At 39.3% G+C, this 23,954-nt stretch overlaps 1 protein-coding gene across 1 annotated transcript in view; it reads right to left on the reverse strand.

Moving 5' to 3' along the window:
• The window catches only part of FEM1C (fem-1 homolog C), a 36,198-nt gene extending 16,937 nt beyond the window's left edge, over positions 1 to 19,261 (reverse strand). Inside the window, exons 1-2 of the mRNA XM_081090199.1 lie at positions 18,929 to 19,261; positions 17,343 to 18,097 (exon numbers count right to left, since the gene is read on the reverse strand). Of these exons, the coding sequence (XP_080946325.1) occupies positions 17,343 to 17,886 (544 nt within the window). The 5' untranslated portion in view covers positions 17,887 to 18,097; positions 18,929 to 19,261. The remainder of the gene's footprint in view (positions 1 to 17,342; positions 18,098 to 18,928) is intronic.
• Positions 19,262 to 23,954: the final 4,693 nt, after the last annotated feature.

Consider the following 23,954-nt stretch of genomic DNA (forward strand, 5'->3'; position numbering starts at 1 on the left):
CTGTAAAAAAAACCAATAAAATATATTTTTTAAAAAAATAAAGACTGAAAAACAGTTCTTCCTACCCTACCTCTCCAGCCTCATTTCTTATTACCTCAACTATGAATGTTGCACTGTGAATCTAGCCCAAAGTTTTGGCAAAGAGTTGGCAAAGTTTTTTTGTAAAGGGCTAAGCAGTGTTTTAGGCTTTGTAGGCCATAAGTCTAAAAGGCTCCATAGGCAATACAGTAGTTCCCCTTACCCACAGAGGATACATCCCAAGATCCTCAGTGAATCCCTGAAACCGAGGACAGTTGTTCATATGAAAAATAATACAGTAATTTAGAAATAATAATACAATAAACTATGTTTCACATCCTCACAACTGTAAACCTACTTTTGCCCCACACAGTATATTGTTTTTTCCTACTCATATATACCTATGATAATGTTTAAACTACTTTTGCACTTTGGAGCCATTTAAGTAAAATAAGGGTCACTTGAATACAAGCACTGCAATGTGCTTACCGAAGTCTACTAAGTGACCAAGTGAGTAGTATATACAGTATGAACATGCCTGACAAAGGAATGATTCACGTTCCAGGCGGGACAGTGAGAAATTTCATTCCACTATTCAGAACAGTGTGTAATTTAAAACTCATGAATTGTTTCTTATGGAATTTTCCATTTAATATTTTCAGACCATGGTTAATCTTGGATAACTGAAACCATGGAAAGTGAAACTTCAGATAAGAGGGAACTACTGTATGTTAAATTAATGGACATGGTGTTCTTCTAACAAAACTTTACTTATGGACACTGAAGTGTGATTTTCCTGTAATTTTCACATAAAAAATATTATTATTCTTCATCTGATTTTTCTCCAACCATTAAAAAATATAAAAACCATTTCTTAACTTTCAGGCAATCCAAAAAAAGGGAGTAAGCAAGATCTGACCCCTGCGCCACAGTTTGCCAACACCTGCCCTAATTCAAAAAACATTACCAGCCCTAGCTGGTTTGGCTCAATGGATAGAGTGTCGGCCTGTGGACTGAAGGGTCCCAGGTTCGATTCCGGCCAAGGGCACATGCCTGGGTTGCGGGCTTGATCTCCAGTAGGGGATGTGCAGGAGGCAGCCAATCAATGATTCTCATCATTGATGTTTCTATCTCTCTCTCCCTCTCCCTTCCTCTATAAAATCAATAAAACATAGATATTTTTAAAAAGACATTATTAATACCTGCCATCCATAACGCAGATATTCTGCTTATGCTTCACATCACTCCATCCTAAGCATCTCTCCCAACACCAGGAATAGTCTGCTCACTCCCACCTCCAAACCTCTGCTCTTAATTTTTCCTGTAATATGCTATCATCTTTTTAACTGCTTGTCCTTCAAGTTTCACCAAGAAGTTTAGCTGCTCAAAGAGGCCTCCTTAGTTATATCGTATCAATCTGCCATGTTGAGAAAGCCTGGTAAATAAATGTATAACTCATTCTGGTAGGTATTCATATTGCATCTACTATTATAAGATTATGCAATACCTTATAATAGTATAATGTCACTGCTTCAGAAATAGGTTTTCTTACCTAAACTGTCCATATTCCTAAAGTACACAGATCCTATATTTCCTTTATATCCCAGATAGCAGTTAGGACACTGTTAAAGCTGAGATAGATTGTTACATTTTTAATACTTTATATCACAAAAAGTGATTCAAACTTTTTGAAGTTTGAAGATACAGAAGATTAAAAAGTAGAAGATACAGAAGTTTAAAAAGTAAAATCTTAAGAAGGGGATCTTCTTAATTGAGGGCATCTAGTTAATATTCTAACAACGTAAGTATATCAAACCATGACTTTCATGCCCTGGAAACCCTAAAAAAATTCTAAATTATAGCATTATTTAGAAGTTTAGAAAACAGAGGCTTAAAAAAAACAAATTTTAAAGCAACCATAATTTTTGTTTCATGTCTCCAAGTCTCTTTTACATAGTATGCGTTGATAAAGTTGTAATCAGTACATATACAACTACTGCATGCTTTTCTCCTACATCTTGGTCATATTTTCATGTTATGTTACTACATGAACTACATAGTTACTACTTAATAATTCTTAATATCTTTATGGTGAAAGTACAAATAAGGAGCCATGTCATAATTTACATAAACACTTCCCTGTTAATGGACATCTAATTTATATGAACACTTTCCTGTTAGTGGACATACACACTGTTTCTGAATTTTCACTATTAGAATTAGTGCCTAAAAACTGTAAGGACAGATAACAGACCAATGATTGCCAGGGAGTGTGTATTGGAAGAGGGGTTGATTACAGTTAAATTATAGTATATAATTGTCAAAAGTTATAGAACTATATACTAAAAAGGGTGGATTTTATTTATATATAAATTATACTTCAATAAACACATAACAAAAAAATGCCGACCTTAAAACAGAATCACAAACGTGTGATAGCTTAACACACCTTTAATTCACTTTCAAAGGAATTATAAAATATTTCAAAAGTTCCAATTTTACAGTATTCTTTCTAGCACTGGAATCAATCTTTGAATTTTAATTTATATTACCTTTATACCTACTTATATAGAACATTTTCCATGTCTGTTCACAAACTTCATTTTCTTTTATGACATGTCTATTTATGTTCGTTTCTGAGATTAGTAAATGATAAGTTGTCTATTATATTTACTGTATACAGATATACCTCAGAAATATTGCAGGTTTGGTTCCAGGTCACTGCAATAAAGCTATTATCACAATAAAGCGGGTTACATGATTTTTTTTGTTTCCTGTGCATATAAAAGTTATGATAATATACTATAGTTTATTAAGTGTGCAATAGTGTTATGTCTATAAAAACAATGCACATACCTTAACTTAAAAATATATCTTGCTAAAAAATACTAACCATCATCTGAACCTTCAGCAAGTCGTAATCTTTTGGTTGGCAGAGGGCCTTGACTTGATGTTGATGGCTGCTTCTTGATTAGGGTGGTAGTTGCTGAAGGTTGGGGTGACTGGCAATTTCTTAAAATAAGGCAAAAGGCATTGACTTCTCTCTAGCTATTAAAGTCCTAGATGGCATCTTCTTCCAATAGAAGGCTGTTTTGTCTACATTAAAAATCTGTTGTTTAATGTAGCAACCTTCATCATCTTAGCTAGGTCTTCCAGAAAACTTGTTGCAGCTTCTACATCAGCCCTTTATGTTATGGAGACAGCTTCTTTCCTTAAACTTTACGAACCAAACTGTGCTAGCTTCAAACTTTTCTTTGCAGCTTCCTCACCTCTCTCTTTCTCTTCATTAAAGAAAGTTAAGGCCTTGCTCTGGATTAGGCTTTCGCTTAAGGGAGCATTGTGGCTGGTCTGATCTTCTATCCAAGCCGCTAAAACTTTCTCCCGATCAGCATTTAAGGCTGTTTTACTTTCTTATAATTTGTGCTCACTGGAGAACTTTTAATTTCCTTAAAGAACTTTTCCTTTGCATTCATAACTTGGCTAACTGGCAAAGAGGTCTCACTTTCAACTTAACTCAGCTTTTGACATGCCTTCTAGCTTTTGATTTAAAGTGAGGGGCCTGTGACTGTTCCTTTCACTTGAACACTTAGAGGTCATTAATGGGTTATTAACTGGTCTAGTTTCAATACTGTTGAGTCTCAGGGAACAAGGGAGCACCAGGAGAAGGAGAGATAGGGGAACAGTCAGTTGGTGTTGTAGTCAGAATACAAACAACATTTATCTATTAAGTTCATTATCATATCGGCATGGTTCGTGGCACTCAAAAAGAATTTTAATAGTAATATCAAAAATCAATGATCACAGATCACCATAACAAATATAATAATGAAAAAGTCTGAAATATTAGATAATTATCAAAATGTGACACAGAGACACAAAGTGAGCAAATGCTGTTGGAAAGATGGCACCAACAGACTTGCTTGATGCAGGGTTGCCACAAACCTTCAATTTGTAAAAAAACAGTATCTGCAAAGTGCAATAAAGTGAAATGCAATAGGACGAGATATGGCTGTATATTTTGTTCTATCAGTTGTTTCATTAAAGAGTGTTAGATATGCTATAAGTATTAAATGCAAGTTCTTGCAAAAAATATAACAAGCTGAATAAGTTACTATATTGTGACTAGTCTATGCTAAGTTACATGCCAAAGACCAATAAAATCATATTTAATTTTAGTTAGGTAACTTCGTTGACTTAAACTTTGGGTGCATAATAATATATATCAAGCACTTTTGAAAAATTTAATTCCGGCACTTTTTCTGGTTTACATGCCCCTTACAAATGTTCCCACAATTCAATAAGCGCACTTTCAAAAATTTTGTATCTTCACCGTTTAATGTCTTATTTTTGTATCCTTAGAGAAAGACAATGAAAATATAAAACAAAGTCAAAAATTACTACCAGGCATCTTAGATAAAATTAAGGATATTAAGCAATAATATTAAATGAACTTACCTTTATCTAAAAAACAGGTAAGTGTTGTATTATATAATTCTCAATTAAGAAAAATTTAATTTGGAGAAAAAATTAAATTTCTGAAACTGAATTCATAATGGAAAATTTTTATGATTTCTCAAAATACATATTTGTTAAATGGACAATTCTTAAAACTCAAGATAATAGTACCCTAAGTGTTAACTCAGTTAAAGTATTGTTGTAGAAGTTAAAATAGTATGATCCAAATACATTAATTTTCAACTATATAACTTAACATAGAAATAGTGTTAAGAATGTTTAGAAGAATAAAAAGAAGCCATATTTGCCTGGCCAGTTTTGCTCAGTGGTTGAGTGTTAACCCATGAACCAAGAGGTCACAGTTAGATTCCCAGTCAGGGCACATGCCCTGGTTGCAAGCTCAATCCCCAGTAGGGAGCATACAGGAGGCAGTTGACCGCAATTCTCTCTCATCATTGATGTTTCTCTCTCTCCCTCTCTGAAATTTTTTTTAAAATAAAAATGTTTTTGTGTGTGTTGTGTGTGTGTTTTTTTAAGTAGCCATATTCATTGTGATACTTCTGAGATGGCTATTAAGGGAAGGAAATTATGGGAAGTACTCATGCATTAAAACATGGTAGTATTCATTAAGAAGACCTAAAGGGCCAATCTTAGTTGTTATAATTTTAAAGAGACCTGTAATCTCTCAATAGCAGGCACAGAAAAAATAGGAATTCATGCTGAATTGTAATAGTTTAGGTGCATAGCAATGTGATCAAGTTTTTTTTTAAATAAGCAATCTGAAACATACTAGTATTTTGAGTGAAAACTATTTTGGATCCCAAGAGTTTCCTGGCTCCAAACCAGATGGTTTGGGTTTAACTAAATGATAAATAAATGACTGTTTGCAACTGAATGTTATCAATTAACAACTTAAATTATGACAAACTTCAATAGAGCATTTATAAATATCTCAATTTGGGTAAGATTACTTACCAGAACCAGAATTCAGTCCATTTCTAAACCACTCCCAAAGAGTAAACAGAATTTATCTTTTTAATGAAACAAAATTGTCCTCATAAGGCAATAAAACATTTAACAAATACAAAATGTTTGTTATAACTTAAATTACTTTTTCTAGCAATATCAATTCAACAGATTCCACTGCCTATAAAGTCTTCACATAGTTCAAGTTTTCTGTTTGTTAGTATAAGTCACATAAAGTTGTTCTTCTCAAACTTCAGTGTACAAACACCAGAGGATCACAGTAAAATGCAGACCCGAGTCAGTGATCTAGAGGTAGTTCCAAATGGTGCCTATGCTGCTGTCCTTTGCTAATTGAGCAGCAAGAAAATAGAAAGAATCTTATACAGCAGGTCCTCAAATAACACTGTTTCATTCATCATCGTTTAATTATAACATTGATGAGATGTCCTAGGAACTTAACTCTTGTTTATAAAAATTAGCCCAAGGTAAAACTGGTTTCATTGTACATTCTTTTGCTTAAAGTCGCTTATCGATGACATTAAGTGAGGACTTACTATATATATATTTGTCATATAGCTAACATATCTAATAGCGCTATCAAGTGATATAAATATAAGTTTAAAAGGAGAGTTAGGTCATGGCCCTATTTTACACCATATAGAAACAAAACTTCACTCTTCTTCTTTACTCTAAATTTAAATACTTACATGCCATAGCAGACACAGGGTATATTATACAACTAGATTACACAGTTGATCCACAGAAAAGTTCCTGTTTATCTAGTAAAGAGTATCAGTAAACTCTGAAATCTATTCCTACCAATTTTCTTGTTTAAGTCAAATCTAAGTAAATGACCCACAGTCGAATATTTTTAAATTAGTTTGCAAAATATAATCAGTATTGCTGCAAAAAAATATCTTCAAAAGAATGAAAATCCACAAAATGTTGAAAAAAGTGTTTCAAGTTATATGTTATAGAACTTGTATTCAGAATATATAAATTACTCTTAAAACTCAGTAATAAAGATACAGAACCCAATTTAAAACGATATGTACACACTCCCCAAAGAACATATACAAATGGCCAATAAGCATATGAAAAGATACTCAATCATTAACTATTGGAGAAATAAAAATCAAAACCATAATGAGATACAATTCTCACCCACTAAGATGGCTATCTTAAAAAGAAGGGGAATAACAAATGTTATTAGTAAGGGTATGTAAACAATGGATCCTCCTACATTGTTAATAGAAATGTAAAATGGTGCAGCTACTTTGGAAAACAGCTTGGCAGTTCCTCAAAAGGTTAAACAGAGAGTCACCATGTGACCCTGCAATTCTATCCCTACCTATGCTAGAGAAATGAAAACATACATCCTTAGAATTTCTACACGAATATTCGTAACAGCATTATTCCTAATAGCCAAAAAATAGAAACAACCCAAATGTCCGTCAACTTATGAATGAATGTGACATATCTCTATAGTGGATTCAACAATAAAAAGAAATAAAGTACTGAAATGCTACAAAACAAATGAGCCTTGAAAACATTATGCTAAATAAAAGAAGTCACAGAAGACCAATATTATGATTCCATTTATATGAAATGTCCAGGACAGATAAATTGACAGAGACAGAAATATTACTGGTTGTCTAAAACCAGTAATATTTGGGGATGAGGGAGGAGGGGGAAAATGGCAGTGAATATTAATAGATATGGAGTTTTTTTGAGAGGGTGTAGGTGGGGGTGAAAAGGTGACTGTGGTGATGGTTGCACAATTCTGTGAACATACTAAAAACCACTGATTTATACACTTTAAGTCAGTGAATGGTATGTGAAAGCTGTTTTAAAGTCAAAGTACCTGTGTTTTTGGTAAGTTTTGACTTATAGAAGCAGCAATTAAAGTGTCTTTCATTTTAACAGATTTGTCTGGAAATGCCCACATCTGTTACAAATAGGACCTCTTTAGCCTACTGTGTTTGGCATCATTCTTCTTCAACTTTGTAGCTGGGACTAAGCTTCCATAAGAGAACTACTTGTAAAGATGGGGAAAGGGGTAAGCAGTTCAACTAGGGATGAAAAATTGCCTTTGAAATGGCTCTTGAAAATAAGTAGAATTTTCAAGGCTAAGCACACTCGAGCTAAGGAATCAGGACTAAAACAACTAATAATAGCGTAATTTGATAAAAATTACACAATGAAACTTGATAAAAGCATCAACATTATAATTCTAACTTCATTAAAATTTCCTTTCTGGTCTCGATAGTTCACTCTATTCAACTGTAGCTCTTCCCAAAGGAAGAGAAAAAAGAAAAAGAGATGTTTCAGTCAGATTTGCATCCTTGTAACTTCTTTACTTGGGCCTCTCCACCACTTCCACCTCCATCTTCCAACACATAGATTCCTGATGTCTCAGTAGCATAAATCTCTAGAATACCAAGGGCTTCCAGAATTTTGTTTTAAACAAATTTAATTCATCAATCTAGAAAAATGTGATACAGATGAACTCAGTGAGAGAACCACATGTACCCACAAGTCATTAAGTAAAACTTAATCTCTGCCTTCAATTCGTGGTGTTGCCTACAGCTTTTGAAATAGCAGTAGTGCAAATGATCTATTCATTTCAATTCAACTTCAATTCTGTGAGAATTCACTTTTCAAAATCCAATCTCCACTATTTTCCTACTGAACTCAATTTACACATCATCTACAGCTTAGCTTTCCAACTAGGATAACAAGTTCCCTGAGGATACAGGGAAGTGTGCAAGGAGATACAAGAGGGAAAAGAATGAACATGGATTATATATATATAATCTTTCCCTTTTTAAAATTTTCTTGACTGAAATACATCTATACACTAAAATGCCTATACTCTGGGAGAGAAATAATGTATTGCCTGGGGTTTGCTTTAAACTACTGCAGAAAACAAAAGGAGAGGAGAATACACATTTTTTAAAACTCTGGTAGATGTGGATAATTGTTGAAGCAAGGTGATAAGTATATAGTGATTCAATGTATTCTTCTTTATACTTACATATAAATTAGAAAGTTTCAATAAAATAAAAACACTGCATGAACTAGCTCTCTACAAACCCTTACATGCTAGCTACACTTAACATGAGCCTATGTGGATTTCTCCCTTTTCTAAACCCTATAGAATTCCACCTGTACCACCCATTTTTCACAATTACTGACAATTCTTCACGCATGTTTTTATTTCCATATTGAAAGGACTACAAGACAGAGTCCTTGCTATCAAGTAACTTATAATCTTTCTTCTATTAAATCCAAGACATTCATTCAACAAGCCTATTTCCTAAATAGTTATCATGGACCAGATACTCTTTCTAATGCATGGATACAAACACCAAGCATCTAACCTCAAAGAGCTAAGTAGAATGTAGTTAGATGAGTTTCTATAAAAAAATCTCAGTTATTCCTCTGATGAAAACTTTCACTAGCTTACCACTGCATAAAGAATAAAATCAGGGAAACCAAGATGGCGGCATAGGTTAACGCTGGAGTTTGCTGCCTCGAACAACCACTTCAAAAATACAACTAAAAGACGGAACGGACATCATCCAGAACCACAGGGAGGCTGGCTGAGTGGAAGTTCTACAACTAGGAGGAAAGAGAATAGCATACCGAGACTAAGGGGAGGCACAGTCCTGAAGTCAAATACTAAGGTGTGGAGTGCATGCGGAGCGGGCTGGTGGCTGAGGGCGTGGTTGTCTGTTTCAATCGGGAGGGAGTCTCAGACTCTGAGCTCCAGATCTGGGCGAGTCTCTAGGGACCCAGACTCAAACGGGAGAAGCAGGACTGTCTGGCTTCGGTCGGAACTCGAAGGCAGCTTTCTCTCCGAGGTTTGCAGCGGTTGCTGGGACTCTGAGAGGCAGAGCCCCTGGGGACAGGACTGAGAGCAGCCATAACTGCTCGCTTCGCCAGCCCTGTTGATCCCTTGCGACCTGCCCCGCCCCGCCCAAGCCCTGCACAGAGGCATTTGCCGGATAGCCTCAGGCAAAGGCTAGATGAGCACCTCCCAAGAGGACAGAAGTTCTCTCACTGCAGACACAGCTGATTCTCACAGCCACTTGGCCTGGAGGTCAAATCCCCCTTAGTATTACCTACAACAATCAAGGCTTAGCTACAACAAGACTGCGCACAAAGACCACTAGGGAGTGCACCAAGAAAACATAAAAAAATGCGGAGACAAAGAAACAGGACGCAAATGTCAGAAATGCAAGATATTGAGCTCAAAACCACACTTTTAAGGTCTTTCAATAATTTTCTAGAAACTGCGGATAAATGTAGTGAGATCCTCAAGAAATCTAATGAGACCCTCGATGTTGTGATAAAGAACCAACTAGAAATTAAGCACACACTGACTGAAATAAAGAATATTATACAGACTCCCAACAGCAGACTAGAGGAGCGCAAGAATCAAGTCAAAGATTTGAAATGCGAAGAAACAAAAAACACCCAACCAGAAAAGCAAAATGAAAAAAGAATCTGAAAATACGAAGATAGTGTAAGGAGCCTCTGGGACAGCTTCAAGCATACCAACATCAGAATTATAGGGGTGCCAGAAGATGAGAGAGAGAAAGATACTGAAAACGTATTTGAAGAAATAATGACAGAAAACTTCCCCCACCTGGTGAAAGAAATAGACTTACAGGTCCAAGAAGCGCAGAGAACCCCAAACAAAAGGAATCCAAAGAGGACCACACCAAGACACATCATAATTAAAATGCCAAGAGCAAAAGACAAAGAGAGAATCTTAAAAGCAGCAAGAGAAAGAAACTCAGTTACCTACAAGGGAATACCCATACGACTGTCAGCTGATTTCTCAACAGAAACTTTGCAGGCCAGAAGGGAGTGGCAAGAAATATTCAAAGTGATGAATACCAAGAACCTACAACCAAGATTACTTTATCCAGCAAAGCTATCATTCAGAATTGAAGGTCAGATAAGGAGCTTCACAGATAAGGAAAAGCTAAAGGAGTTCATCACCACCAAACCAGGATTATATGAAATGCTGAAAGGTATCCTTTAAGAAGAGGAAGAAGAAGAAAAAGGTAAAGATACAAATTATGAACAACAAATACACATCTATCAACAAGTGAATCTAAGAATCAAGTGAATAAATAATCTGATGAACAGAATGAACTGGTGATTAAAATAGAATCAGGGACATAGAAAGGGAATGGACTGACTATTCTTGGGGGGGAAAGGGGTGTGGGAGATGCGGGAAGAGACTGGACAAAAATCGTGCACCTATGGATGAAGACAGTGGGTGGGGAGTGAGGGCGGAGGGTGGGGCGGGAACTGGGAGGAGGGGAGTTATGGGGGGGGAGGGGAGAGAGGAACAAATGTAATAATCTGAACAATAAAGATTTAATTAAAAAAAATAAAATCAAACATCTTTACCTAGAAGTCAATATTCTTTATAATTTAGCCCTTCAGTCCAAACAGTACACCTACCTTCCAATTCCTGGGCCTTCCAAGCATATTTCTCAATGTGTCTTTCCTTATGCCATTTCCTCAGTTTTAAGAACTGTATCAAATCTCTTCTGCATATCTGAACCCTAACAATCCTTTCAAGGCCCAGTTCAACTTGTCCATGAAGTCTAGGTAAGTATACTTTTATAAAATTCTACAGCATAGATTTATACCATTCCTTTAGCAATTAACAAATGTGATGTCCTGTATCTTCTCATAGCCTTCACAATGTTCAACACAATGTCCTGCCTACGGAAAATGCACAGTAATTATCTTATTACCAGTTTACTAATTACCTTGGGTATCTAAAATGACTGGCCCATGCATGAGGATGGTGTGTCCTCTAGGGCCAGCCTCCCCAATTCCAACTCAGAGCTGTTCCATTGATCTGTAGTACTCAATCACTTTCAGCTGCTCGTTTACCAGTTAAATTTTGGTATAAAAGCAGAACTGAAGGGCTTTAAGTAACTTTACCATAGATCTGCAAAGTCCCATTCTAAGTTTAAAAAAATAATAATAAAGAACAAAAGAGCCCAGCTGGCATGGCGTGGCAGTTAAGCACTGACCTATGAACCAGGTGGTCAGGGTTCGATTCCCAGTCAGGGCACATGCCAGGTTGTGGGCTCGATCCCCAGTGTGGGACATGCAGGAGGCAGCCAATCAATGATTCTCTCTCTCATCATTGGTATTTCTATCTCTCTCTCCCTCTCCCTCCTTCCCTGAAGTCAATAAAAACGTATTTTTAAAAAAAGAACAAAAGAAAGCCAAAAATGACAACTATATAGGGCTGAGATCAATGTGACAGCTCAAAGACTGGCCTGTATAATCGCTTCTGATTTAGGGTCTGTAGTTTTAAATAGCAAACAACTCTCCTGTCTCAAAAATCTGCTGGGCTAAACTAGAGAAGTTTCTCTAAATATTTCAAAGTTTTTCTTCCCTTTTTGAATACCAAGGGAAAAGGAGGAACCCACTGTCCCCTAAGGGAATGAGTTGTTTAGGGATAAAGTATTTCCAAAAAAAGAAAGCACTGCTGTTGCACTTAGCATATTGTGGTTTAAGTATCTGCTATGAACCTGTCTCTCCCATCAAACTATAAGCTCCTCAAGGGCAGGGAATCCAAGACTGGATATCTTGTCTTACTCATCTTTATATATCCTAAGTCTAACAGCCTGGCACACTGAGGGACTCAATAAATGCTTTCTCAATTAATGAATGAATTCCACATTAGGTTAAAATATGCTCAAAATGCCAACAGCCTGTTAAAAAGTAATGGATAGAGGTTAAATAATATATTCAAATGCCAACTGCATGTTAAAAAGTAAAGAAATATAGAAGTCACATACATTTTATATTTAAGCAAAGCATAATCTATTGGCATTTTCTTTCTTCAAAATCATTTCAAACAGCTGACATATAAAATTTCCTAAGAGCCCTGGCCAGTGTAGCTGTTGGTTGAGCGTCATCCCATGAACCCAGAGGTAACTGGTTCGATTCCTGGTCAGGGCACATGCCCAGGAGGGGGCTTGCAGGAGGCAGCCCATGGATATGTCTCTCTCATTGATGTTTTTTTCTCTCTCTTCCTCTCTCTCCATTTTATCCCTGGTCTTATCAGTGTTTTCCATTTTCTAAATGGGATTAAAAATGGGGTGGGGTGGGGGGGGGATTCTCCTTGATGCTCTCTTGGATCTTTCTCCAGTGTTCCTGCCTCAGTTTCAACTGATCCCTGCTTTTTTATTACCCTTTAACCCATAAAAAAAAAATATCTGAAGAGCCAATGAGAGTGGGTCATCAGAGAATGGAAGTTTCAGAATCAGAGAGAGGGTGCAATGTACTTTAATCTGCCCCAACAATCATTAAAAATAATTGTTGAAATTAAAATGCACCATGAAAAGGCAGAGTACCACACACAGAGCAATATATATTATAGACAGGATGTCCCCAAAGTATGTATACACACTTTAACAGCTGAAAGCTCAATTGATGTTTCTTTTTCAGATTTAACCCTTTAGAATAAATAATTATTCAAAGTGCATATAGAGGCAGAGGCTAGATTAGCGCCTCCTTAGATCCAAGAGCCAGTGTACCCAGTGGTCAGAGTGGGACCATCCAATTACATCTCCTCAGTTCCATAGGGGACACACTCACAGGGCAGGCTCAGTGAGCACCAAAGCCCCACTGAAGCAAGTCTTGCCCCTGAAGGGTGTCTTCAGCACAGAAGTTCTCCCACCGTAGACACAGCTGGTTCTCACAGCCAATTGGCCTGGAGGTCAATTCCTCCCAGTGTTACCTACAACAATCAAGGCTTAACTACAAGACTGTGCACAAAGCCCACAGGGGGTGCACCAAGAGTGTCTACCTCAGGTAATTGGGGAGGCTGAGCCACTGGACCCTATAGGACACTTAGCACAGAAAGCCACTCTATCAACACAGGGAAGCATAAAAAATGCAGGGACAAAGAAACAGGATACAAATGACAGAAATGGAGGAAAGCAAACTACTGGATATAGAGTTCAAAACCACACTTTTAAGGTTTTTCAAGAATTTTCTAGAAACCGCCAATAAACTTAATGAGACCCTCAAGAAATCTAATGAGACCCTCGATGTTGTGATAAAGGACCAACTAGAAATTAAGCATACACTGACTGAAATAAAGAATATTATATAGACTCCCAACAGCAGACAAGAGGAGCGCAAGAATCAAGTCAAAGATTTAAAATATGAAGAAGCAAAAAACACCCAACCAGAAAAGCAAAATGAAAAAAGAATCCAAAAATACGAGGACAGTGTAAGGAGCCTTTGGGACAGCTTCAAGTGTGCCAACATCCGAATTATGGGGATGCCAGAAGAAGAGAAAGAGCAAGATATTGAAAACCTATTTGAAGACATAATGACAGAAAACTTTCCCTACCTGGTGAAAGAAATAGACTTACAAGTCCAGGAAGTGCAGAGAACCCCAAACAAAAGGAATCCAAAGAGGACCACACCAAGACACATCATAATTAAAATGCCAAGAGCAAAAGACAAAGAGAGAATCTTAAAAGCAGCAAGAGAAAGAAACTCAGTTACCTACAAGGGAATACCCATATGACTATCAGCTGATTTCTCAACAGAAACTTTGCAGGCCAGAAGGGAGTGGCAAGAAATATTCAAAGTGATGAATACCAAGAACCTACAACCAAGATTACTTTATCCAGCAAAGCTATCATTCAGAATTGAAGGTCAGATAAAGAGCTTCACAGATAAGGAAAAGCTAAAGGGGTTCATCAACACTAAACCAGTATTATATGAAATGCTGAAAGGTATCCTTTAAGAAGAGGAAGAAGAAGAAAAAGGTAAAGATACAAATTATGAACAACAAACATGCATCTATCAACAAGTGAATCTAAAAATCAAGTGAATAAATAATCTGATGATGAGAATGAACTGGTGATTATAATAGAATCAGGGGTATAGAAAGGGAGTGGACCCACTATTCTTGGGGGGGGGGGGGGGAGGAGGTGTGGGGGATGCGGGAAGAGACTGGACAAAAATCGTGCACCTATGAATGAGGACAGTGGTGGGGGGGTGAGGGCGGAGGGTGGGAGGGGAACCTGGTGGAGGGGAGTTATGGGGGTGAAAAAAGAGGAACAACTATAATAATCTGAACAATAGAGATTTAATTTTAAAAAAACAAAGAACAAAGTGCATATACATTTTTGGGACACCCTGTATATATAAAATACACATATATGTATGTGTATAAAATTGGGGCTATGTCTATTTTTTAGAGACATAAATATATGATACTGACACTGGGGGAAAAATGACTCTAGACCAGGATTGGGCAAACTTTTTGACTCAAGGGCCACAATGGGTTCTTAAACTGGACCAGAGGGCCGGAACAAAAGCATGGATGGAGTGTTTATATGAACTAATATAAATTCAAAGTAAACATCATTACATAAAAGGGTACAGTCTTTTTTTTTTTTTTTAGTTTTATTCATTTCAAACGGGCCGGATCCGGCCCACGGGCCGTAGTTTGCCCAGGGCTGCTCTAGACTAAGCAGACCATTGGCCAAAAGAGGAAGGATATACACAGCTATACGATAGTGATTAGAAAGGAATATTCTTCTAAAATAGCAAAGGTAATCAAGTTAAATACTGTTCAGAGTTTATTAAGGAAAATGCTCACAAAATAATGAGCTATTTACAATATAGTTCTCTCAAATATTCTATATCTAGGAATATATAAAGCAGCTTTGAAAAACACAAGGAAAATAGTGCCAGTACTCATCTCTCCAATGATATATAAGAGTTTAAAACATACGCCAATTTTACTTAAATATATGAACTTATTAACAAACAATCTGTTCATCATTAGGCTGATAAATAAAAAACGCAAAACAAAGAAACAAAAAATCCAACAAGCCTAAACAAGCAGCCACACCTTTTATCCCTCTTTTAGTTATGATTTCAAAGCATTCCTAGTATGAATATGGTCTCTAAGCAGCAATTTGTTCTATTAAAAATAAGTGTTTTTTAAAAAATGATGAGTGTTTAAAAAGTCATGCTGTCCTCTGACCTAACAACCTATCTCAAAGACAATCAGGAACAGTTGCAAACATATATAAGAATGCTAACAGAGACATGTATATCATACTGAAAAGCTAGAAGCAACATAAAATTCCACTGGAGTATGCAGCTATTGAAATTAAAGAGCTATAATTAATGGTATTAAAGATAACATCTAGTAAGCTAAAAACAGACTATAGAAGAGGACATAATATAAAATTGCATAATATATCTATTCACGAAATTCAGAAACATCTTGGAAGGATTAACTCTAAATGTCTGGATTTTTGTGATATTTTTATATTTCCTCTGGGAAGAACATTTTCAGAAAAATCACAATGAGTCTGATTCACTTTAATAACAAATCTTTTTTTAAAAGATGATACTAACTTCAATAAATATATCCAGTAACTATATGCCCCATAACTGTGTAGTTTAAAGTGTCTGAAAGGCAATCAGACACTATTCAGTGATAAATGCACATATACTTTGATTCAGCAATTCCACCTGTAAGTGTTTATCATACAGCTACTTTCACACAAATGTGCAACACTTTTGTTCAAGAATATTTACAGCAGCATTATTTGTATTGGATGTGACAGAACTGTCCATCAGTAGAGAATAGATAAATAAATTATATACAATGAAGTACTGTGTAGCTATGAATCAGACTGAGGTAGCTATGTGTGTTGGAGTTGAATGACATCCAAGATAAATTGGAATTTTTTTTTTAAAACAGTATGTATCAACTAACAGAGGAAAGGTGAGATTGATATAGAGGCATATCCTTGTATTTGCATAGACTATCTCTAGGACTCACACAAAAACAGTAAATAGTGGTTACGGGTGGGTTGGAGGTCTAGAAATCAGGGGTGATAGGACTTAATTTTCACTATAAACACTGTAAACCAATTTGTGCTGTTTGAATATTTTTTTACCATGTATGTATGCTACTTTTAAGTTTTAATAGTTTTTTTTCATTAGACAGTGAATTATTTTGCTGCTATATAAATAGATGTTTAAGAAAAACAGGTCTTCAAGTATAAAAATTGTAGTATCAGGACAGTTGTTTTTTAAGAATTTAAAAAAATTCTAAACTATCATTTGCTGTTTTAAGTTTATTACAATCGCTGGAAATTATACTCCATTGTAAACCTTAACTTTTGTGGACAAAGGTTATTTACATTGTTGCTAGCCAACAAATCCACATTTGTTTAACCTAATCCTTGTTTTGCTCTCAGTATTGTTAGCAGTTTAAAAAAATGTTTTCTTTCTTGCTATATTAAATACATATTCTTTATTTAAAAAAATTTGGCCAAACAATAAATAGGGAATAAGGGAACAGATTTTTCTCCTTTTCCACTGATACTTATCCTTCTAGGTCAGTTTGCTCTAGCCTTCCCTGACAGAATAACAAAAGAAATGCCGACCTAAGATAAACAAGATGACTCACTAAATATAGTTTTTACTCCAAAGTGTTCTACAAAAATTAAAGCTAAGAAAAACATAATACATTGAAGTATATTCTGAGGAAGATGAAATACAAGCTAATGGCTCAGACTCAACTGCCATTAACATGCTCTGTAACTTTGAAGAACGCATGTTCCAGCAATTAGGAGTTATTCGAAAAAGAGACAAAAAATGCTGCTTAACATAGTAACAGAGGTCTTTCTATTACACTTGTTCAATGTTATCAAATAACAGAGAAACATCAACAAGGTTATACTGGAAGGGATACCTAATCAAAACAAGTCAGTGTTGACTTACTCAACATCACTGCTTATATTTATGTACCAAACTTCCAGAAAATAAGTGGTAAACAAAAATTCAAACGAAAAAGCGAAACTCACCTTTAACACTCTTTCTATTAACATCTGCTCCCTTTTCAAGTAAATACTGCGCAATCTCTTTGTGTCCTTTGTAACAGGAAATCATCAAGCAGGTATGCCCATGCCGGTTTGACACTTCCAAGTCAGCTTTGTGTTCTACAAGGTACTTCACTATTTCCAAGTGGCCATCGAAGCAGGCAGCTCTTAGAGGAGTTGAATTGGTCAAAGTCGTGTTGTTCACAGATGCTCCATGATTTAACAGAGACTGGACCACCTTCAGATGTCCTGCTGCCGAAGCGGCCCACAAAGGGGGAGCCCCCTCGATGGTTTCACCGTCAAAATTGACCGAGCCCCCGATTTCTATGGAGGCGCTGCACTGCTCCAGGAGGAACTCCACCATGTCCAGGTGCCCATACCTGGCCGCCATCAGGAGCGGCGTGGCCCCATTCGTTTTCTCAGAGATCAGGGAGGAAATCTCCTCTTTGGATTTGCTGGCCAACAACTTGGTGAGAAGCCGGAGTTTGCCATCGCGAGCTGCGTTAAACACTGCTGTCTTCAGATCCATTGATGTCCAGGTGGGAGGCGGTGCTTTTATTTATCCCTCAATGCAAAGCTCAACTCTATCGACAACAGGCACGAGTCACAGGAACCAAAGTTCACTTTTCATCACAGAACCCCAGGACGGATATCAAAAAATAAAAAAAAAAAACACAAAAAAACACGGAGAGTATGTTCTGTCCTGTTGCCTTCCGACATCTGACAACCAGAGCAACAAACTGGAGAAAGGAAGAAACAAAACAGTAGTTTTGAATTTGTCATAGGTAAAAGCAAAAAACATTTCTTTTGGTGTTTCGTCATTTCTACTCCTGTGGGGAGGAAAAGTCCTAGTTTAGGGGCTACCACGCCACCGACACCACCCCCCCCGCCCCCCGCCCAAAAGGTGAAAAAGAACACACAAAGGTACGCACACCCCCGAACGGCTCGGTGGGAGGCGGACTCCTCGCTACATATGGTGCCTTTACGCACGAACAGGCGCCCGGCTTCTCGGCTCCTCTCCAGCCAAGCTTCGCCCTAGTTTGGTGCCGCACACGCCCGGGGAGAGTTCGACCGACAGGGGCGTGAGGCGCGGGTCCGGGACGGCGCCTTCTCCCGTCCGCAGGGGAGGGCCGGCCAAGGGCGCGAGGCCGGGAGGCCTCATGGTGGCCAGAAGGGGTGTCGCGGAGGAACAAAAAGTCAGACACCACCAGCCACGGCCAGCCGGCGCCAAGCCCCCCTCCGCACGGCTCTCTCGCCTCCAAAACTCCGAGAGGCTCTCAGGAAATCCGGCCGCCGCGGAGCTCCCTTCGCCCGCCCCATGTTGATCCCCCGCCCCCAAGGGGTCGCAGGTCCCCACACCTCAGAGAACCTTCACCTCGACCTTTTGCGGACGCGGGCAGCCCCTCCCCAAGGTCCTCCGCTGACCACGACCCCCTCCCGGCGGGCGGACCGGCAGGCGGCCTCCAGCCCGCCGCCACCTTCAGCTGCCCGGGACGCCCTCCTTCCCCTTCCCGCCCAGGCCTCCCCGCGGGCGCCTCGGGCCGCGGCAGAGCCACCGCCGCCGCCACTACCTGCCCGTCGCTAGTCCTTCCAGCCGCCGCCGCCGGCCGCTCGGGCTCCAGCCGCCCCCTTCAAATGGAAACCGTTGTCCCGGCCGCCGCCTGCGCCGCCCAGCTCCGCCTGCGGCCGCTCAGTTCCTCCATGCCCCGCGCCCCACAGGAATGAGTGCGGCCGCGCCGCTCGCCCCGCCCCGCCACGCCGAGCAGCCTCCCGCCCTCCGTCTGCGCGGGCTGCAGCGGCTGCAGCGACTGCCGCGGCGGGTGGTGTAATGGGCTGCGGGCCTGGGGCCGGACGAGCCTGAGCACTATTCCACATCACTGACGCGGCAGCCGCGCCATTGGGCCGGGGGAGGGCGGCGGCCGCCGGAGCAACCGCCTAGGGGCGGAGCAGCCGGCCGGGGCGGGCCGGCGCGGAGGGGCGTGGCCACGGGCCGGCGGAGTACGCGCCTGCGTGCGGAGCGCGGGCGGGAGGAGGTGGGGGCGGGGGCAACTGCGTGCCCCGAGGGGGCGGGGCCCCCAGTGCCGCGGCCGCCGAAGGTCAGTGGCAGGGCTGCGGTCACCTGGCGGACTCCTCTGGTCTTCAGCTTTCTGGGCGCTTGTTTCGGGGAACTTTTGGGTCCCACTGCCGTGAACCCGAGGGGTAGTAACCACTGTTACTCTCTCACACACGGTAAACTCTCTCGGACTAGCCTGTTCTCGCCTTCCGTGGGTGGGCCCGAGAGTATATCAATCCGATCTCAAGAAATAAAAATAAAAAACCCACAAGAAACAAATTTGAGAAAAAGATTAGTTTTGGAGGCTGCCAAACATGACTACCTTTTTAAAGTACGGATTTTAAAAAATATAAAGGCTATGAGGAATGCTAAAACTTAAGAGCAGTACAAGTTAGCAAGGTCGAGTTCTTGAACTCTGAACAACCAGGAAATGAAAGAAAGCTAAAAAATTAATATGAACGAGATTATTACTTCACACAGCAGGAAATAAACATCTGTAACTCGTCACATTAAGGCATGGGATGTATTCGATTGAAGAAGAGGTTAAATATATTTGGGAAATAACATCTTTAATGAATCATGATGAGAAATTAGTTTTTGAAAAAAGGATCTTCAATTTCTTGAACACTTCTTTTTGGGGAATTTAAACTAACACATGGTTTCTTAGTGCCATTGGAAGAAAGAGAATATTACATTTGACAGATTACCTGCCCCCCCCCCCCCCCCAGCATCATAAATTTTATTATTGAGTCATGCAACATTGAAGACATTTCACAAAAAATCACTTCATTTTTGCATATTATAGTGTTGTCCAGAAGTTTATGTAGTTTTGCATAATTGAAATTATAATTTTCATACAACTATATTTTGCTTATATCCCTTACCATACTCTAAAGATTTCTTATTTTTTTAGTGGTCTTAATTGTGAATCCTGAAAGAAAAGAAAGAAGACACCTAACTAATAAGGGCTCCTGGTGGCTAACTGGGCTCAAATTTTTAAAAACAGACCCTAGTAGCCATTTCTGCACAGGGGCCTCTGGCACAGACTGCACTTCAAGGAGTAGCCTGCACTGAACTACCTGCGTCTATGCTGAACTGCCTACCTGTACTGTATTTCTGCTACCTGAGTGAGCCTATAAAGGAATTCCTGGCATCCTATTTCAAACAATAGGATAGAGGATTTCCCCATCCAGTCAAAACTGTGAAGCTCTAACCAATTAGAGTGGCTCTATTCTGACCAATCAGTACAGTGCCTTTTGGACCAATCAAACTGTGAGGATTTGGAGTCTTCATTTGCATGAGGCAGGCCACTCAGGGACCAGGGAGGGGACTCCTGTTTATATAAACCTTTTCCCCTATGGCTGGGAGAGCATACTTTCCCTTTCCACTGAAGACTTACTGAGCTGAGACACCCACACATGTGGCGGGACTTACTAACTCAGTCGATTAGGGCATCAGTATAATAGAATCTCCTCCCCCATCAGGGCACATATAAGAATCAACCAATGAATATATAAATAAGGATAACAACAATCTGTGTCTCTCTCTCAAGTCAGTTCAAAAAAGAAAAAAAGAAAAACACCCACAGATGACTCTGCAGTGCTGCACAAAGCAGACCTGCCCTGAGCAGAACAGAGCAAATAATCCAGGAGCAGTGCAGATCTGTCTAGCTGGAGAGGGGCCTGGCCCCAGAGCTGTTGTACAGCTGTGCTGTTTCCCAGCACTTTGTCCTGAGCAAAGTTTCCTTCTTTTCACCACAACTCCAATCTGGTGTTGAATTGGCACCAACAACTACAGACTGACATAATCATTTTTTTAAAAAATATACTTAATTAATTTTTTACAGAGAGGAAGGGATAGAGAGTTAGACACATCGATGAGAGAGAAACATTGATCAGCTGCCTCCTGCACACCTCCTACTGGGAAGTGTGCCCGCAACCAAGGTACATGCCCTTGACTGGAATCGAACCTTGGACCTTTCAGTCCGCAGGCCGATGCTCTATCCACTGAGCCAGACCAGTTAGGGCTGACATAATCATTTTTAAGTGGGGCATATTTCCCTTAGGCAGTCAGTAAACAGACAGCCCTTGGGTTACGTCCGACTCGACGTACATCATTTTGTGGTTACGTCACCATCTCCTATTTATTTATTTAAAAAAAAGTTCCATCATTTCGACGTATGTACATATGTGCTTTATTTTTTTAATATTATTTATTTACCACAAGTAAAGGTCAGGAATTGTTATCTTTCTTTTAAATTCTTTTTACTGTTTCACTTCATTACTGCTGTGTATGTGCTCCATGTGAGTGACCTAGGTGCTTATGTAGGTGGGTTCTGAATTATAGCGAAAATCACATTACATCGAGCTGTAGGAATGGACCTCTGAAGTAACCCCGGGACCTACTGTACAGGCTCAACATAAGTACTCCAAAATGAAGGTAAGGTTACTATCACTGACAAGAAAATATAGAACAAATATAAAGGATGAGATCAGCCATCTATAAAAATGAAACAACCAAGAGGATTGGCTGTTTGATGCCTAGTACACAGGTCTCAGTTCTCAGTTCTATACTCCCAAGGTATAGACACCAGTGCACAGTGTCCCCAACGGAGGCCTAATCTGAGATGACCTTTCTCTCATCAAATTCAATAAGTTGGTGTAAAAATTTACAGCAGTGGTCTTTAAAGTGATATGTGCCTATAATTTATGATGTTATTGAATCCTATTATGTACTATGTTAAATAATAAATGAATATGACCCCTGCCTTCAAGGAATCTATAGTCTGTGAGAGAAATATAACTATAAACAGATCAGAGTCAAATATGTATATATACAAATGTGATAGACCAAAGGATGGAGCTTCTAACTCTCCTTGGGCAAATCTGGGAAGGAGGTGATAGTTAAACTGGATCCTAAATGATTAGTGGGCAAAGGCCCAGCCAAAGGGCAGTGGGAGAAGGGAGCAGGCCCAATGGAGAAAGCAGAGGTTGAGCAAATACAAGAGATGGCCCCTTCCCTTTTCCTCACTTACCCCCCACATATAGGGTGGTACCCTAAGTGATCTTCTGAAGACCCAAAATCCCCCACTTCCCTCTCTCAAAGTGCATCATAATTCACCATTTCCCATTTCTGCAGCTCAACTAGAATTCACATTCTCTCAGTGCAGCTGCTCTCTTAAAAGGTTTTAGGAGCCCTACCTGGTTTAGCTCAGTGGATAGAACGTTGGCCTCCCAGGTTCGATTCCAGTCAAGGGCACAAGCCTGGGTTGCGGGCTCGGCTCGATCCCAGTGGGGGGTGTGCAGGAGGCAGCCAATCAATGACTCTCTCTCATCATTGATGTTTCTATCTCTCTCCCTCTTTCTTCCTCTCTGAAATCAATAAACATATTTAAAAAAACAAACACGTTTTAGGAGTCTGGCTGGGTGAAAGTAATCTACTTAAAGCAAGAATACATTCCTGGGGTACCATTAAACTTGCAGAAGTATGCAGGGAAGAATTCTTTCAGCAAGGAAATTTTCAGATTCCCCTTGTGTATTTTGGTCTAGCCGCTCTTTTTTTTTCCTTATAAAATCTTTATTATTGAAAGTATTACATAGGTCCTCTTTTCCCCCATTAACCTCTTCCAGCCCGCTCCCGCTCCCATCCTCCCCACCCCACCCCCCAGGCCCTCACCACCCCATTGTCTGTGTCCACCCATTATGTATACTGGTATGCCTACAAGCTCATTGGTTGTTCTCTTCCTACCCACCCTCCCTTGCCTTCCCTCTGAGGTTCAACAGTCTGTTCATGCTTCTATGACTCTGGGTCTATTTTTGATTATCAGTTTATTTGGTTCATTAGATTCCACATATGAATGAGATCATGTAATACTTATCTTTCTCTGACTGGCTTATTTCGCTCAACATAATACTTTCTAGTTCCATCCATGCTGTTGCAAATGGTAAGAGTTCTTTCTTTTTTATTGCCACGTAGTATTCCATTGTGTAGATGTACCACAGTTTTTTAATCCACTCATCTGCTGATGGACACTTAGGCAGTTTCCAAGTCTTAGCTATTGTAAATTGCGCTGCTATGAACATAGGGGTGCGTATATCCTTTGTGATGAGTGTTTCAGGTTTCTTAGGATATATTCCTAGAAGTGGGATCACTGGCTCAAATGGGAGTTCTATTTTTAAATTTTTTAGGAAACTCCATACTTTTCCACAGTGGCTGCACCAGTCTGCATTCCCACCAGCAGTGATAGGGTTCCCTTTTCTCCACAATCTCACCAACACTTGTCATTGGTTGATTTGTTGATGATAGCCATTCTGATAGGTGTGAGATGATATCTCATTGTCGGGGTTTTTTGTTTGTTTGTTTGTTTGTATTTACTCTTTCTTTTTTTTCTGGCTTTGTTGCTCATGCCACTTTGATGGAGGGGCAAAAAAGTTTAGTTATTTCATTTCTCTCATTGTTATTTTGATTTGCATCTCTCAAATGATTAGTGACTTTGAGCATTCTTACATATGTCTCTTGGCTTTCTGTATGTCCACTTTGGAGAA

This window comes from Myotis nattereri (assembly GCF_964212035.1).
Source record: "Myotis nattereri genome assembly, chromosome: 4".
Taxonomy (NCBI): domain Eukaryota; kingdom Metazoa; phylum Chordata; class Mammalia; order Chiroptera; family Vespertilionidae; genus Myotis; species Myotis nattereri.